The sequence below is a fragment of the Melampsora larici-populina genome, assembly GCF_000204055.1.
Source record: "Melampsora larici-populina 98AG31 unplaced genomic scaffold MELLAscaffold_2, whole genome shotgun sequence".
Classification (NCBI taxonomy): domain Eukaryota; kingdom Fungi; phylum Basidiomycota; class Pucciniomycetes; order Pucciniales; family Melampsoraceae; genus Melampsora; species Melampsora laricis-populina.
This window is the reverse complement of record NW_006768766.1, coordinates 2,036,284-2,053,499: the sequence shown is the minus strand read 5'-3', so window position 1 is coordinate 2,053,499 and position 17,216 is coordinate 2,036,284. Positions and strand designations below refer to the sequence as shown.

At 41.3% G+C, this 17,216-nt stretch overlaps 3 protein-coding genes across 3 annotated transcripts; 2 read left to right on the top strand and 1 right to left on the bottom strand.

Annotated features, from left to right (window-relative positions):
* Window positions 1-8,162: 8,162 nt before the first annotated feature.
* On the top strand, window positions 8,163-9,124 carry MELLADRAFT_101864 (uncharacterized protein; the record flags this gene model as incomplete). Its single annotated transcript, XM_007404638.1, has 4 exons — window positions 8,163-8,483; window positions 8,626-8,675; window positions 8,766-8,770; window positions 8,916-9,124. The coding sequence occupies 4 exons, from the start codon at window positions 8,163-8,165 to the stop codon at window positions 9,122-9,124; spliced, it is 585 nt and encodes a 194-aa protein (XP_007404700.1).
* A 251-nt stretch (window positions 9,125-9,375) lies between these two features.
* MELLADRAFT_101863 (uncharacterized protein) lies at window positions 9,376-10,350 on the top strand (the record flags this gene model as incomplete). The annotated part of the gene is made up of 4 exons (XM_007404639.1): window positions 9,376-9,712; window positions 9,763-9,864; window positions 9,936-10,078; window positions 10,222-10,350. 4 exons carry the CDS (start codon window positions 9,376-9,378, stop codon window positions 10,348-10,350), a joined length of 711 nt encoding a protein of 236 aa, XP_007404701.1.
* Window positions 10,351-10,886: 536 nt separating this feature from the next.
* MELLADRAFT_101862 (uncharacterized protein) lies at window positions 10,887-12,398 on the bottom strand (the record flags this gene model as incomplete). The annotated part of the gene is made up of 3 exons (XM_007404305.1): window positions 10,887-10,991; window positions 11,067-11,544; window positions 11,719-12,398. 3 exons carry the CDS (start codon window positions 12,396-12,398, stop codon window positions 10,887-10,889), a joined length of 1,263 nt encoding a protein of 420 aa, XP_007404367.1.
* Window positions 12,399-17,216: the final 4,818 nt, after the last annotated feature.

The following is a 17,216-nucleotide window of genomic DNA, read 5'->3' as shown; positions in this document are numbered from 1 at the left end:
CAGAAGGTCATGAATGAATTCACAAATCTAACGCCTTCAATATTAGGTCACGGAGGTATGATACAACAAATAAGAGCAAGAAACAAGCCTGGACTAACCAAATTACTACCCAATTTAAAAAACCATACGAATTCCAACCCATACAACAATAACAAAATCTTTAACCCAAATCAGATCAGAATCAGAATCAGACTTGGACAGAAATCAAATTGGAAGGATGTATGAATGTGATGAAGATGATCAAGGAAGGATTCTTAAATAACATAAATTTGGTTTAGCTGAAAGACTTAATACATCATCTGTTGGAAGATCTTCATTGATGACCATAATTTCTTCACCTCTTTATCTTTTGATAATACACCTCATGAACAGATTTCATCTTTTGATGGAATTGAATGTGACAATGACTTAGTGGTTGTTGAAGGAGATAATATTATTGTATAGAAACACCAACTAAAAACCAAATAAAAAACTCCAAATTCAACAACAACATCATCATTGTTAAGAGGTTTTTAATTTCAGACAAAATTGCAATAATGAAGATGAGGAAAAGGTTAATCAAATCAAGAAATCAGAGAATTTTTTGTATTAAAACCAAGTTTATTGATGCAATTAAAACCACTCAGGAATCAACAATTTGAGAATGATTGGGTTTCAATTAGAAGGATTGAAGATGATTCAATTCAGTTGAGCTGTCTTCCTCTTTTCCCTTCTTCAAAATTTAAGTGACTATTTTTTGGTTATACTTTCTTTAACTGGAATGTTGAAAATGGAAGAAGAAGAGATTGAGAAATTGATTAAGGAAGAAACAGCAGAGGAGAAAATAGATTGGATTGCATCTACTAAAGCCAAAGTGGTTGCGGAACATTTCAATTGTATTCTTTTAAACATTGATGCTAGGTTTGTGGAAAGGCTCTGAATTAGTGTTGATTTATTGATTTAAAGATACCTATTTGTATGGCTTTTAACAGGCACTTGGCAATATATTTGCAATTTATGTGCCTTCTTTTGACCAATGGTGGTAAACATCCAGAGAAAAATCAAAGGTTGCAGAAGGTGGTTGCAAGTTGGATTAAACTAGAGTTTAATGATTCTATGTAAAATTGGGTTATAATATCAAAGGTAAACATTTATTGAAGGCTCAATGATTCCAATTGAATAGGACCTGAAGCTCATAATTGAAGCCAGATTTGACAAGCTTCATAGCTTTGATGGGATTCTGATCTTTGCCTTCAAAGAGTAGTGGTTGCAAGCAAGTTGATCAATCAATAGCGCTGGATGAATGAATGTGGTGGTTGAAAAATGGAAACGTGAAAAATTAATAGAATCCAGATGGTGCTTATATCAAAAAGTCAATGAATCACATGGCAGTTTATCATCATCTTGGAATCTGATCAATTTTGAACACATATTTCACTCCTTCACTTCAATTACTAATTGGAAAACTTTGAAGTGTAGATGTATTTCATTGTTCTTTGTTCAAAGGTTAAAGTTCAATTAAGTCTTATAATATAGATTTGATCACAAATAACAATATACCAAAAACCATCCAGGTGAACAACATAGCTTTTCTATCAAATCTGTGCAAATTTACTCAGCTTGGGTGGTCATTTTTGTGTCTTATGGGAGATGAGACTTTGTTTCAATTTGTTTGACAGTTCATTCAGATGATTCAAGACTCTGCACAAGAATTTTATCACAGTTTCCAACCCTTTTCATCTTCAGGATAACACAGTAATGATTAAAATAGTGCTCAAGCCTCTGCCAAAAGCTCTTCAGCAGTCCAGAATAAATAGCAATTGTTACTCTGCTTGGCTATTGAGTGTGTTGTAAATTGGTTTTCAGGGGATTTTCCAGGATCACAGCCGGAACCCGGTTACACTGGGAAAATGTAGTATTAGCAACTGAGTTCTTTATTGCATGTGTTTGATACACCAAATACAGTGGGACAACCTCTCTTTGAGAAGTTTGTCAACTACATTTGAATCAGCAGATGCAAACCCACAATTTTAACAGCCAAATTTTTGTGGTTGATGAATCAGTGGCTTTCAACTCTTTTTTAATTATTTTTGACATTAATTCTAATCATTTTGCATAGCCGAAAAATACTACATCTGTGCAGTGTTAGATATCACTAGGACACAAAGCAGCAACTGAGTTCTTTATTGCATGTGTTTGATACACCAAATACAGTGGGACAACCTCTCTTTGAGAAGTTTGTCAACTACATTTGAATCAGCAGATGCAAACCCACAATTTTAACAGCCAAATTTTTGTGGTTGATGAATCAGTGGCTTTCAACTCTATCATTTACAGTTTATTTACCGTACTTTCCATGAGTATTGAAAAACATTTTTGGTCAAAGATCCATGATCATGCCCTTTATTGAAATGAAGGAAGACTATTCAATTAGATACCAAGACTTCTGGATGAAACAAAAGTAAAAATGGTTACTTCAGTTTTAGCTTAACAAAGCCCTCTCTGTGCAACCGCACCCACACCCTTGCAGAGGGGCTTATGACTGATCATCAATTCCTGTTTCAAGGACTACAAGGATTAAGTCTCCTTAAGTACTTTTTCTTGTTTAACCGCTTCCCTCACTGACAAACATCAGTTTACCCTGTAGCAAAAGTTGTTTAAATTCAAATGATTTTCTACAGGTGAATCTCTTACTATCAAGAGGGAAACACAGCCCCATCATGCTATTCTTGAGGCAAGTTTTCAAGCCTTATGTCCTACTTGTAGAAGGGTGTGCACCATAAATTCACACCATACTCACTTTTTGAATTCAAAAAAGTAACAAAACAGGCATTTTGTGACAATCATCAAGCTACTTTTTTGGCCACACCATTCAGCCTAGGCATGATACTAGGCTACAAAATTATGCAGAATGTTTATTAAAACAAATTCCACTGGGGATTCAGGTGAAGTTTGTTTGTGAGGGAAGCATTAAATTCCAAAAAACTACTTAAGGACCCTTAATCCTTGTAGTCCTCACGCCAAAATTCTAAGATTAGTCATGAGCCCCTCTGCAAGGGCACTGATGCGGCCGCGCAGAGAGGGCGTTGTTAAGCTAAACTTCAGTTATTCTCCAGCACCTGTTTTCCATTGGTGCTTTCAACCCAAGGGAGAGTCTTCAACTCTTGGATTTTTACATGCTTTGAAATGCCAAAGTTCTGTAGGAAAGTTTACAGGGTACTGCTCAAAACTTGCCTATTTCAATATATCAATGATCAAAATATGCTATGGTACACAGCACCAAAGTCAATGAAAGGCTTGAAAAATCTGCCAATCATACGTGCATCTTGTGTACGTAGCTGGGTAAGGATCCAAGAGTACTTCTGAGATGTCCTCATCAAGAGCATCTCAAAAGAAGCTTTTTGAGAGGATCAAAAAACTCCTTTGGTTTGTCAATTCAAACCATTCAGACATGCAAATTGCCTTAGATCACACGGCAGACTTGACCAAGATTTAATTTTTTATTCAATTGCCTTAAAAATCTACTTGTGAGAGGCCCCCATTCAGAGCATCTCATTTGAAAAACATCCAATGAGGTCTTTTTCTGATTGTGTAACTTCAGTGGTTGCATCAAACAAGCTCAACTCTAGATACAAAGGCGGCGCCCGCCGCCCAATTTGCTAGTATTGTATAAATGCAGGGCACCGCTTTGACAACGGCAGTGTGGTACCTTATAATCGTTTCTTGTTGCTAAAATATCAGTGCCATATGAATGTCGAAGTAGCAGCAAGCATCCGAGCTGTAAAATATTTGTTCAAATATATCTTGAAGGGTCATGATCGTACCATGGCAAGAGTGGAAGAACAAAGCAATAAAGATGAGGTTTTAGCTTTTCTCAACGCGCGTTTTCTCAGCGCGCCAGAGGGTAAGTTCTCAAATCTTTTCGTCTCGTACTGTAGCTGATTCATTGCTTGCCAGCTGTGTGGAGGCTTCTGCAATATGAGATCTCGGGCCGATACCCGGCAATTCAAAGGCTTAATCTACATCTGGAGGATGCCCAAACGGTTTATTATCTCGATGAAGCTGGGCTTTGTAGGGCATTAGACACGGGCTGCGCCCAAAGAACAACTTTAACTGAATATTTCAGGCTGTGTCGCGAAAATTGCAGGCTTCCAAGATCACAGGAAACGATAAGATCAATAAAATATCAAGACGTGCCTAAGCATTTTAGATGGGTTAAAGAAACGAAAAGATTACAAGCAAGGAAAAACAAACTCGAATCGATAGGTCAAATTTACTATGCCGGTGTCAGACGCGGTGACATTTATTATCTACGCCTTTTGTTACAGCACGTTGCGGGACCAACCTCGTTTAAATCGCTCAGAACTGTTAACGGGATCGTGTACAATACCTTTCGTGAGGCGGCGGACCAGCATGGCCTGCTTCTGAACGACAGGCATTATCATGAATCAATTATCGAGGCGGCGGTTTGGAAGACGGGACACCAACTGAGGCAGATGTTGGCTATTATCCTGTGCCATAGTGCGCCATCAGATCCAATGCACCTTTGGTCGGAGCATATCGAGGCTCTTTCAGATGACTGCGAACACAAGATCTCAAGATTGAACCCTCGAGCTCGGCCCAGCCTCGAGCATATTCAAATTTATGCCCTACACTTGCTGGAAAAAACACTTTTCGGCATGGAGAGTGATCTAGAATCTGTGGGACTCATGCCTGTAGATAGACATCTAATGCTGGAGCTTAATTTACCAGACGGGGAAGGCATCAACACGACGTTTGCTGTTCAACCAAGCGAGAGCAGGACCAAATACGAGAACATGTCGCGTCAACTTACAAATGAACAACGACGCGTGGTAGAATGCGTGATTGAAGCTATCCAGGGCAACGAGGCGCGTATGGTTTTCCTTGACGGGCCTGGTGGTACGGGAAAGACTTTCGTGCTCAATACCATACTTCACTTTTGCAATGGTAACGAATTACCCTTCGAGGCCGTGTCAGCTGCCGGGATCGCATCGCTTCTTTTACTAAATGGCCGCACTGCACACAGCGCCTTCAAAATCCCAATCCCCATCTTCGAAGACTCTGTGTGTCCCATATCGCCTAATACCAAGATAGGGCGTATGCTCCGAGCTGTTTGCTTTGTGGTGTGGGATGAGGTTGCAATGCAACATCGACACGCAGTCAAGAGCGTTGACAGGACTCTGCGTGACTTAACAGGGATAGACCTGCCCTTCGGCGGAAAGGTTATCTTATTCGCAGGTAATTAAGAACTGCATGAGTTTATGCAAAACATGGTCTATTTAAAATCATACTAATATTGTGGAACGCGTTGCAGGTGATTTTCGTCAGACATTACCTATAGTGCAAAGGGGCAATTTATTTAGTCAAGCTAATGCCACGCTCAAGGCTTCTTACCTGTGGGCAGACATACAAAAGTTCAAGCTAACAGTCAATATACGTCTTGGGGGATTGGAATATTGTCAGAATCCGATGAATGTGAACTTTTCGAAATGGTTACTCGACTTAGGTTCAGGTGCTTTGCAAGAGGATTATGTATGTCCGGCGTCAATCATGTACTGCAACATTTCTATATCGCGGCCTCCAACAATATTCGAACCCGAGATAGTTGAGGAAGAATATAATGGAGTCATTGAACTGGTCAACGCTAGCGACTGGAATACATTGACCAATTTGTACGCATCTCACTGCTTAATAACCCCGCTCAATGCTACAGTGTGAGCTGTGAACAAGCACGTTATGGATTTACTGCCGGGAAGGCTGCGGACCTCAGTATCGACCGACACGATGGATGATAGCTTCTACGAAGGAGTCTCGGCCGACATATTGAATTCTTTCAACTTCCCCGGGTTCCCATCTCACATCCTCAAGTTAAAAGTTGGCGCAACAGTTATGGTACTACGTAATTTAAATTTAGGCGATGGACTATGCAATGGCACACGCCTTTTAATTACGGATTGGCAAGAACATGCACTACAGTGCAGAATCCTAACAGGGGAGAGGAAAGGAAAGGCGATCAGTTTACCAAAAACATTACTTTCACATAGGGGGGACGACGATTGCCCGATCCCTTTCAATCGATATCAGTTTCCCATTGCGCCAGCTTTTTGCATGACGATCAACAAAAGCCAAGGTCAGAGCTTAGACAAGGTGACAGTCTTACTACCTGAACCGGTCTTTGCACATGGTCAGTTGTATGTTGCCCTATCTAGGTGTACCAATGCGTCCAATGTTCATGTGTGCATAACCTCAATGTCAGAAGATTTGGTAACTCCAAACATTGTGTATCACCCCGTTCTCATGGATTGAATCATGAATGCCTCACACGCAAAACTCGGCTTGGGCAATGTTTTGGCTCGAGTTCGTGTCATAATGCATTAATTTTAGAATGAGTCGCGCGACCCAGTGTTATTAGCATGGTCCTTGAACCAAGTTGAGTACTCATATGTCAAAGTAAAAAAGTTGTATGCGGGTTCAAGCCTTTGGCTAAATTTCAATGTTGTTGTAATTATTTCGTAGTAAATGCCTTTCCAAAAGATGAACCATGTAACCGCGTGAAAGTTTTTGTTTGATTATTGTTTTTATGATTTCGTAATATGATCAATATGCAACTCACAAAGATCAGATGCATCCAGTTTATAGGACGGCAATGGGTGGCAGGCACATATTCCTTTGCCATTGGTTTAAAACCTTGCTCATAACCAAACAAGGAAGCACTTTTGTACCATTTTCATGTCAACGCCACCGTCCTAGCGATCCTTGGACATTTGCAGTTGGGACGCCAATCGTGCCGGCACATAGATAAACAACGTGGCCTGAGTTAAATGTAATTCGTCACAGACTCAATTTGATAATGGCCCATTTGATCATGTGCGATTCATGTTCTAATCTACCCATAAAGGATACGAAACTAACTCGGGAACCGCGTGTCGGTCGGTCGCAGAGACACCGTGGTCTATGTGACAGAATTTAGCGACGAAAGCATGAAGAGAGATGAACATGCACAGCCCTTCTCCTCAGTTGTGCATGTATGTTTCCTATTGAGATCTTCCCTCGGAGCGATCGAGTGCCATACGCATGCTGCCTGCGATAGATAAACAAAGCGTTGGTTGAAATTGGGATCGGAGTCGTCATCGGTGCCTATCCCAATGTCAAAAGATGCTGGGCAACTAAACTCGCCACGGGGCAAATAAAATAGGTAAGTTGAGCTCGTCAATCAGAAGTGCGTCTTCAACAGCCGCATCATAGCTTACCCAGCATTTTGGCTTTTGTATTGTTTTACAGTAGTATGAATCAGTATGTTTCCAAATAACTTATCAACTCAAGCGATTACAAGCATCGGGCAACTACCGGTAGAAGTCATCGAGTTGATCATCAAACATTACATCGGCAGCACAGGAGTTGTGGAGCCCAACCCTTTGAATAGTGCGAGCAAATCATATTTGCATCCAGAGACTTCGCGGGACTTGCTCGCCTTACGCTTGTTATCAAAATCCTGGAGCGCAGCTATTGTACCTTTTGTGTATAAGGCTTTATATCTGAACACGGCGAGAAAGTCTGGGATTTTATTAGGATCGTGGAGCAACACGTCCCAGTTCAGTACTTTTCACGCTTTACGGCGCATTTGTTTCGGCGGGCTTTTATTTTCATCGGACTATCCCACTGGTCATTGCGCAAACACGTCCTGCAGCCACGAAAATAGCCACACTCACTCGGCGAGGCTCTTGCTCAATCCTTCGCCAATCGCAATGGATTCGGCGGCAAAAATCATTAAGTTGTGTAATCAGAATTTGATAGAATTAAAACTCAAGTTCGTACATTCAGTCGGTTTCTCCCAAGATATGTTAGACGCCATTAGCAGTGTTAAAGGTCTCAAGGTACTAGGAATTGTCGGCAGCAAATCCGGTCATAACCTCAACGACTCTATCTCTGTCCGAGCTATGCTTAACTCAACCTTTGGATTGGAGTCACTATCAATCCAGTGCAGCTCGCTGGGGTCCTTAAGCTTAGACGTTGGAGCCCTGCCCAATCTAACACATCTTTGCTTAGTGACTAACCCGGATAACATTTTGGCTTTCACTGAGTTATGCGCCGCAGAGGGAAGGAAAATTAGGTTCCTCAAGCTCATAAGCCCAGGAGCTCGTGATCAATGCAGTCGGATCATAATGGCCCTAAAGGAATCACTCGAAGCCGTTTTCATTGATCCTATCCCAGGTCGAATTCCTAGAGGTGTTATTAACTTGAATTTTAATAACCTTCGAGTAGTACGTTGCATAACGTGTATTTCCTCGCCATCAGGATACGCCTGGTTACAGAAACCGATTTTCAAAAACATGGAGGTGCTTATCATCAGCTATTGGCATGCGAATACTTATTGGAAACGGCTTTTAGAATTACTTCAACGAGACCCGATCACATTACCATCAAAATTCAAGCGGATCGTGCTCGTAAATTCTAAAGGTCAAGAATTGGCAGACACTGAAATGGTTGATGCTTTCAAAACCCATGGGATCAAGTGTATCTTTACTTGTCACCTATCTTACAAAGAAGTCATAGCGCGTACAACTCCATCCTCTTGCATTAATTGTTAAGCCACTAATGGCTCCTTTGATTGCTCTTGAAAAACAGGACTTGGCGAATGGAGATGGGGATTATGGTGACAAGGATGTGAGATATGGGTCCGCCTATAAAAATGTGGCAACACGCAGAGCCTGCAATATACTGGATTTGTCATTGGGTAACTGACTTGGGCGATGTTTCGCGATCAGGTACGGTCGGTAGATCGAAATGGAGAAATTTGGAACGAGATTGCAGATAAAGATCGGCTGATACAAAATCAAACGTATGTAGATTTTCGGATATAGATTGTCAAAAATCGCCGATTTAATGATGAGTTTTTTTGTGGATTGAACGCGTAGGACGAGCAGCTCGGATTAAAAAGTTAACATTTCTGTGGAGTAACAACGAGCCAAGCATAGGAAGCATTTGTGATACCGTAGCTTTTGACTTGCTCTGCCCTGAAAACAGACTTCGAGATAATTCCTGTTTAGTTTACCGCCTCATGCCCGTCACAACCTTAGAGGTACCACCCACGTATAAAATGTTGTTTGTGAGAGGATGGCGATAAGTAAGAATGTATATCAATGTTATAATGGCTGAGACTAAATGGTAAATGCGTGTACATTGCGCTCATATTTGGGCAATCAAAGTTTGAATGATTAAAAGAGGTAAAGGGTTTCTGACTGAACCAGGTTAAGATATAAGATATCTTAGAGGCAGTTCTATATGTGAACTTTGTTCATTTCAGATTTGCCTGGAGAGGCCTTGAGAGCGAAAGCTCAGCCCTCAGTGACTTGGTCGAATCTTACGATTAACAACATGCCCTTCCAATCAAAGCAAGTCGAAGAAAAGGACAACTCTGCGTGGTTTGACCGCCTGTCTCCCCGTGATCAATCTAAACTTCGCCCGTTAAAAATTGGGCCTATGGCACACCCGCTGATCCATGCTGGATACGACCAGTGCTTCGATTGCGGCAACTTTGGGCATCGTCGAGACCGCGGTGACGGGTGCACCAGCAAGGTCAAAAAGGCTCCACCTTTTTGGACTTGGCGACGAGTAATTACAGGCAAAGATTATAGCATGAGCATGCTTGAGATGACGCCAGAGAGGTTGGCCAAGGCACGGAACGAAGTGATCGCGATGGAAGGAACTCCAGGTTAGTTTGGTTTCAATGCATGACAGCGAATCTTGTATATTGATTTAAAGAACATATTCCTGTAGAATACATCAGCTCCGACTTTGACGTGTTGACACCTTGGGTCTTCACCGAACAAGACATAGCTAGGCTCGACGCCGACGAGTCTTTTAGTATGTATTGCGTTTGCAATGTGAATTTGTGGCTCAGCGGTTGACCACTTTGCGCACGCACATTTTGGAAGCAAGACTAAACAATCAGCCGATCGCAGCCTCGCGGGTCAATCGTCGAGCGTGGCGTCTGGACAAAAGCAAGACGCGTCGAAAAGGGGGCTTGAGAACGATGAATCCGGGCTCATGCACAGCTGCAGTCGAAGAAAGGTATCAGGTAAGTTTAGGTATTCAAATAAAATCGGAGTATAGTGGTCTAAGCTTTAACTTATTTTTGGCTTGAATACGAAGGCAAGCCCGACGTTAATCTGGAATAGAAAGCTTCAGTCATGCAAAGCGACGTGATTATGGTGATATTAGATTATGTTTAGCTTGAATTCACTTGAATTGCAAGGAGTCAGTCCGAGGACAATCTCTGCAATTATTGCACCGTGGCTAGCTGCGGACATGTTTCATTCGGGAGTTGATAGTGTACAGGATCATGAATAACAATACGTCTTCAAGCAAATGACGCGCCTTGTTTATCAAGGGCAGCAGTTGATTTGGGGGATGTGGAACTTAGCAAGATTTGAGCTTGATCTCGCTGTTGTATTAGAACAACCTGGAATGAATGTATTGAATTGTTGACTTAATGTAATAAAATTGTGCATAATGATTAAAAATACAAAAGAATAGGAATAGTCAAGCCTCAACCAAAATAAGTGCACAGTAATGCGTTTATCACCGTTTGGGTTATCAAAAAAGGTTGTCGTGCTCATGCACAAATCAGCAAAGAGTTGCATGAGCAAAAAATGTTAAATTCTGAACAATTCAAAACATGTACGTTAATAAATAATGGACCACGAAGCATTAAAAACGTCGCAGATTTGTTTTTGTAAACTTTGGTAGTTTCACTAGCGTTGGGTTTGGCGCTCGGCGGAGCTTTGAATCACAAGTCAAGTCTTAAAAGTCTATTTCTTTTTTTTTCACTACGACAAATGATACGCTAATGTGATTGAGAAAAACCACCAAGTCTACTTGGTCTCTCAGAACTTTGCATCTACCTTCATTGCTCGTTGCCGGCTTGAATTCATCGCCAAAACTCCGAAATCTACAGTGAGCAAATTATCACTGGGTTCTTTAATTGATTTCTGTTTCAGGAAGAATATAAACCCAAAGGTGAATAAAGATAAGTATTGATAATAAAGTCAGGGTCAAGGACTGACCAGAATTTGAGAATAGCTAAGTTGGGTTTCGAAACGGCACTTGATACGTCGACGGTTCAGAAATCCTGCCAAGGCCTCATCGTTCACAGAATGGTTGTCTTCAGTCAAGAAGATAAATTGGCTCAATTTTTTTGGGAATTCTAGCCCATCATACTGCTCAAACTTGTCGCGCCAATAGTGTGCCGTCTCAGAATAACATGTAATATATATTTCTACTTCTCGGAAAATGGCCCATCCCAACCATCGTGGGTAATCATGGCGTGGGTTGATGAACATGTTCTTCAAGATCCTCAAGTTTGGGAATGAACTGTTCCGGAGCTCAAGTGGGATGTCGTCCGGCATCATAATAACAGAGATAGCTTCGAGTGTATCCTGGAGCGCTAAAAGCATAGGCGTCTCGTCGTTCGCATAATCTTTTGGTTGATACTCAAGCAATTTGATTGAACTTTTGCGACGTTGACAGAAATGAACTATTGCCCTGTGATTTGAAACATGGCAATCTACGCACAGATGGATTAAATTAGGTAAAGCTCCCGGGTCCAGAGACAAAGATGTTAAAGTTGCAAATTTTATAGTCAAAGATTCCAGCGCATAAGTGGCGTTCAACACGGCTATGAAAGAATCCGAATCATTCGTGTTGTTATGAGACGACAGGCTTTCAACGATTAAAACTTTCAATGATGTTACGCGCTTAATTGCTTCTACAAGATTGTTCAAGAATCCAACGGCGTCCGTGAAACAAATTTTGAGATTGGTTAAGGTGCTTCCGCACAAACTGATGATATTGGCTGCATCTTTCATTCGAATCAAGTTATTGGTAGAGTCCTGATGCTCGAAGTCGGGTTTCGTCAAATTGTTGTCTGTGATTTTGCTGAAGTAGGAACCAGACCAGCTTTCAGGTAGATACGTGATCCCATTTAAAAAGAGGCGTTTCAAATGGATCGTGCTCGATAGTTTCACACTACTTCCCAATACAAAACTTATGCATCTATGTGTTCGGGAAGACCTCAGTTCCAAGGCGTTGAACACGAATTTTGGAATAAGACTTGCCCAGACCTTTCCTAATAATCGTAATCGTAGTAAGCATGTAACAGAATTTTGATTTAAAAACAGAGTATCTGCGCTATTAGAGGCATCAAGCGGTGAATATTTGGCCATGTCAAAGAGATAAGTCATAATATGCTCTACTATTTCGACTGGTAAGTGAGACATTTGTGCCATGATTTCGTTGTGTATCAATTCAACGATTTGAACTGAGCGTATTGTTTTGTTTGGGTTAATGATTGGTAAACAATATCGGGCACGTTTCATTCTCAATGAAAGCAATGTCATTCCTGGGGTATATCTGCGTTGTTGACGCGCTTGGCCAGGATGGGGACTTTGTCCGCCCGTTTGGATTGGGGTTGGATCATCTTGCTCATGCAGAGGATTTCCGGCGTGATACTTAGGCGTGACGTATAGGAAATTGTTGTCAAATCACGCTTGGAATTGAGGCTAACCCGGCGCACGTTACGATAAAAACCATTTATCGTTCCGGGTATCATCTCTACACCAAATGCTACTGGGGTAGGAATTGGCATCGGAGTACGGGACTCAAGCAGACTAGAGCAGACAAAGATGCTCATACACCTGTGCCTACCCGACCCGTCGGGTATAAGTCGATAGGAAATGTGTACTTCCTATCGACTTATAGCCGAAACCCCCCTGTCCGACGCGCCTCCGCCCCGACGCGTCGGATCAAAACTCACCGCTAAGTACTCTATCCACCGCTACATGACCTGTGAGGACCTGTAACACCATCAATGCCCACGTATTGTCATATGGTCAAGGACAACATATACCCACGCGAAATTTCAGGAATCAAATTCACACTGATGTGAATGTCATTCACATGGAGGTGAAATTGCATCACATTAGTGTGAAATTCTATCACATTAGTGTGAATTACCAACACATATAAGTGAAATAATTTATTAGATATGGAAGATGTAGATACAAAACCAAAGAAACACACCTATGTGACCACAAATAGAAATCATCCATACCTCAACATGATTACATATGCGTGAATGCCATTATCATGTTCACACATGGGTGATTTTGGTTCACCCATATGTGAAAAGTATCCAATATCTGATTGAGTTTGAGATATGGAATCATTTTCATATATGTATGTGATAATGAAGAAAGGTAAATCATCCATACATCAACATAATTACATTTGGGTGAATCCCATTTACCCATATTCAATTATGTTCACATGTGGGTGCACTCAGATCACGCATATGTGAAAGTGATCACATGCCATTCACCCATAGGTGAAAGTGATAACATATGGGTGAAGTACATTCACTCATATGTGAATTTGCAAGTGATCACATCCATTCACCCATAGGTGAAAGTGATCACATATGGGTGAAGGCCATTCACCCATATGTGAGTGATCACCTTCACATATGGGTGATCACTTTCACACATATGTGAATCACTTTCACATATGCGTGAAGGCCATTCACCCATAGGTGAAAGTGATCACATATGGGTGAAGGCCATTCACCCATATGTGAGTGATCACCTTCACATATGGGTGATCACTTTCACACATATGTGAATCACTTTCACATATGCGTGAAGGCCATTCACCCATATGTGAATCACTCTCACATATGGGTGAAGGCCATTCACCCATATGTGAAAGTGATGAGATCTGGGTTCAATGTTTGAAGTGGTTCAATTTAAAGATTGGCTCATCCCCAATGCCCATACGCAATTCAAATTTGAATTATGATTTCTAAACACATAAAAGCAGACATATTTACAAGATATTCTCCTAACCGCATATAAAAACTAGTATTCCAAAAAGCACCTCCAAACCATTCCTATTCCTATTCATTATTTTGTTTGTCTTTCTTACCTTCTGAGATAAGTTAAAAATTCCATATTACAAGAATCTCATACCTCATCATCCTCATCATCATCCTCATCATCCTCATCCTCATCATCCTCATCATCATCATCCGATATCACACCCCTTGCACAGTTTGGATTAACAATTGAATTGGACTCCTTGCGCCATCTTCTATACACCTTAATATTATCATCAAAAAAACCTTCCCAACCACCCTTAGCTTTACGAGTGCTCAAAGTCGACCAGTCTGGATGGATGTATGGAATCGGTAGGGTTGGAGTGAACTCGAGGTCCAGAGAGATACAGTGGGAATTCCAGATGACAGCCATAATGATGGGTCGAGTAGATCCTTTTGGGCCTGATAAAAAAGGGAGTGTAGTGCATGATCCAGTAAGATTGGAAGAATATGATATTACCGGTTTCTTGAACGTATTTGCGATAACACAACAGCCACCCGGCATTGGATACCACAATCGCCGTGGTGCGTATCCTTTCCGATTTTCCAGTATAGCCAACATATGGCTGATAGTCGTGCCACACGCGCTGATTTTCGGCAAGTTCTCCTCGTACCATTCATAGTTCTCTCGCACCTCGGCAGCCATCAATGCTCGCACCTTTACAGCATCCTGTTCAGGCCATCCAAGGGATACCGCAATAGAAGAAAAAGCACACAGTCCGTTCGGTTTAACATTTGTTGCTGATTTGACAAATGGATAGAGTATCTTAGGAAGCGTTTCTAAAAAATCCCATTTCTGTTTGGATTGGTGATTCAGTATATCAAAACTCTTTGTGATACATATACTGAGCTGAGATACTCACTATCAACACCTGTTCTTCCGGTTTAGCATTTACAAGTTTTTTTTTTTTTGTTGTTTTTGTTTTTCGAGTTCTTCTTTTGCTACGGAGGATATATTTTGAAGGGAGAACTAATTGGTATGTCAGCAAAATCCAAATAGAGAAATCCACCTGGAGCTTTGGAGACCAATGAAAGCGAGCACCTCAAATAATAACTTACAGGTTCTGACCTTTTCGGCACGGGTTCAGACTTTTTCGGCATGGGTTCAGACTTCTTCGGGACCTTGGAGCGTTTCGGCCTCTTGCTTGCAGGCTGATCCTGCTGCATCAAAGTCAGCTTGTCAGATAATCGATAAGGCAAACATTCTCAAAGTCATCCACTTACTATACTTTCCATAGTTTGTGAGGTAACTCTGACCGATTTACGAGTTTTGACAGAGCTCGACCTTTTATCCGGAGGAGCCACTTGCCGAGTACGAGCGGTGACAGGTGAAGGAATATCACCTTGAGAGGTGAGAGGGGAGTCAGCTCGATCATCCCTTTCAGGGTGATCAGCAACCTCTTGCTGCTTCTCGGAGGTAGACACTTCAATATCATCCTGCTGATTCGTAACCGGGGCATTGTCTGCCATGGTATCATCTTCCTCATTCATAATCGGGGCGTGAACTACTTTGCAGTCGCCAGACTGCTTTCGAGGTGCTTCAGGCTGTACAGAAACTTTGGCTTTTGGTTTCGATTTTTGCTATCAGTGGGAAACACTCAGCTACTTGACTAATCAAAGAGATTGATTGATTAAAAGCTATATACTAACCTTGCCGTTCTCTTCAACCTTTTTGGGGGTGGTAGATTCGGAGGTAATTTTGTGTTGATTCGTTCCTTCCTAAAGAGGTAGTCATTTTTGATCGAATCATCAGATTCCTATCTTCACTAGCAACCTGATAGAAGAAGGAAAACAAGCTAGCTTACAATCTTGGGTTGAACCTTTGGTTCTTTTGATGCATTGCAAACCTCAAGGGCAATCTCACAATCTCGCAAGAACCGCCCCATTAGCGATGCACGGGTATTCACATCCAGTTTCTTCAGTTTGGTGATCAGCGTCTTGTAATCATCTACAGGCTCTTCAGTAGTTTCGTCGGCGCCATCGGATTCATAAGTAAGATCAAGTACTATCGCATCACTTCGTTGTTTTCGTTTCTTAGCAATGGTGGGTTCCAGACTTGGGAGCTTTGGCGGTTTCAAGTTGGGTATGGGGCCATGATCGTGATTAGGATGATTAACGATGATCGTCCAGGTTCGGTCACTCGTTTCGAATTTGGCGGAAACTGATAAAGGACAAGTCGGGATCAATGCCTGGGGATCTTCAACAAGCTTCAGCAATTGCTTTTGATTGGGTCCTAAAACGCATTTCCACTTCTTGAACCTTGGCTTTGAATCCATCAATGATAAAGCGTAATGATGATCACTTGCGAAGTTCTTGAGGAAGATTTCTGCGGCGGCACTGGTGTCATAGGAGCCTCCTGCAGGAGGTGGAAGACAAGTAAGTGAAGATTCGGTTGTAGTTGCATCGGCAGTAGTCATTTCGGCAGGATTCTGATCAGCGGTGGTCCTATTGGCAGTAGTCGTATCAGGAGTAGTCGTATTAGCAGTACGAGTATTGGCAGCAGTACAATCGGCAGAGTTCTCCACAGTTGGTGTTTCTTCCATCTTGAGGTGAAGTCTCGAGGTGATATTGAATTTAATAGGGAAGAGAAATACTCCTGGGGTGATTTGGTGAAAACTTTTCACCCCAGGATTTCGATCCTTAGATTTCACATATGGGTGATTTCTGTGATCACCCACATGTGACAGATTGTGGCATATGTAATCTCATGGATCACTTGTATGTGACACTCATTCACATATGTGTGATCCATGAGATTACATATACCAAGCTCTGTCACACATATGTGAATGACTTTCACATCTGTATCTCATATTTACATATATTTGAGAGAGAAACCTCACAATCACACATATGTGATTATGAGACACATATATGTGATTGATATGTACGTATACATTCACATATATGTGAAGGCATTCACACATATGTGAATGGTTTTCCTTCACAGTTAGGTGATTATACTTCACATCTTCTTTACATATAATCACCTAAACATTCACATATTTTTGAAGGATGATGTGTTCATATGTGAGTGTGATCCAGGAGATCTTTACATATCTGTGAAAATCTTTCTTTACACATATGTAATTGTATTTCACGCATATGTGAAAAATATTCACATATGTGTGAAAAGCTTTCACATAGATGTGAAAGCTTTTTTTTTCACATATGCGTGAAAATATTGTTCACACATATGTGAAAGATATTTAATAATATGTGAAGGATACACACATAGTTGAATATCCTTCACATATTGTTGAAAAACTATTGATATATATGTGAA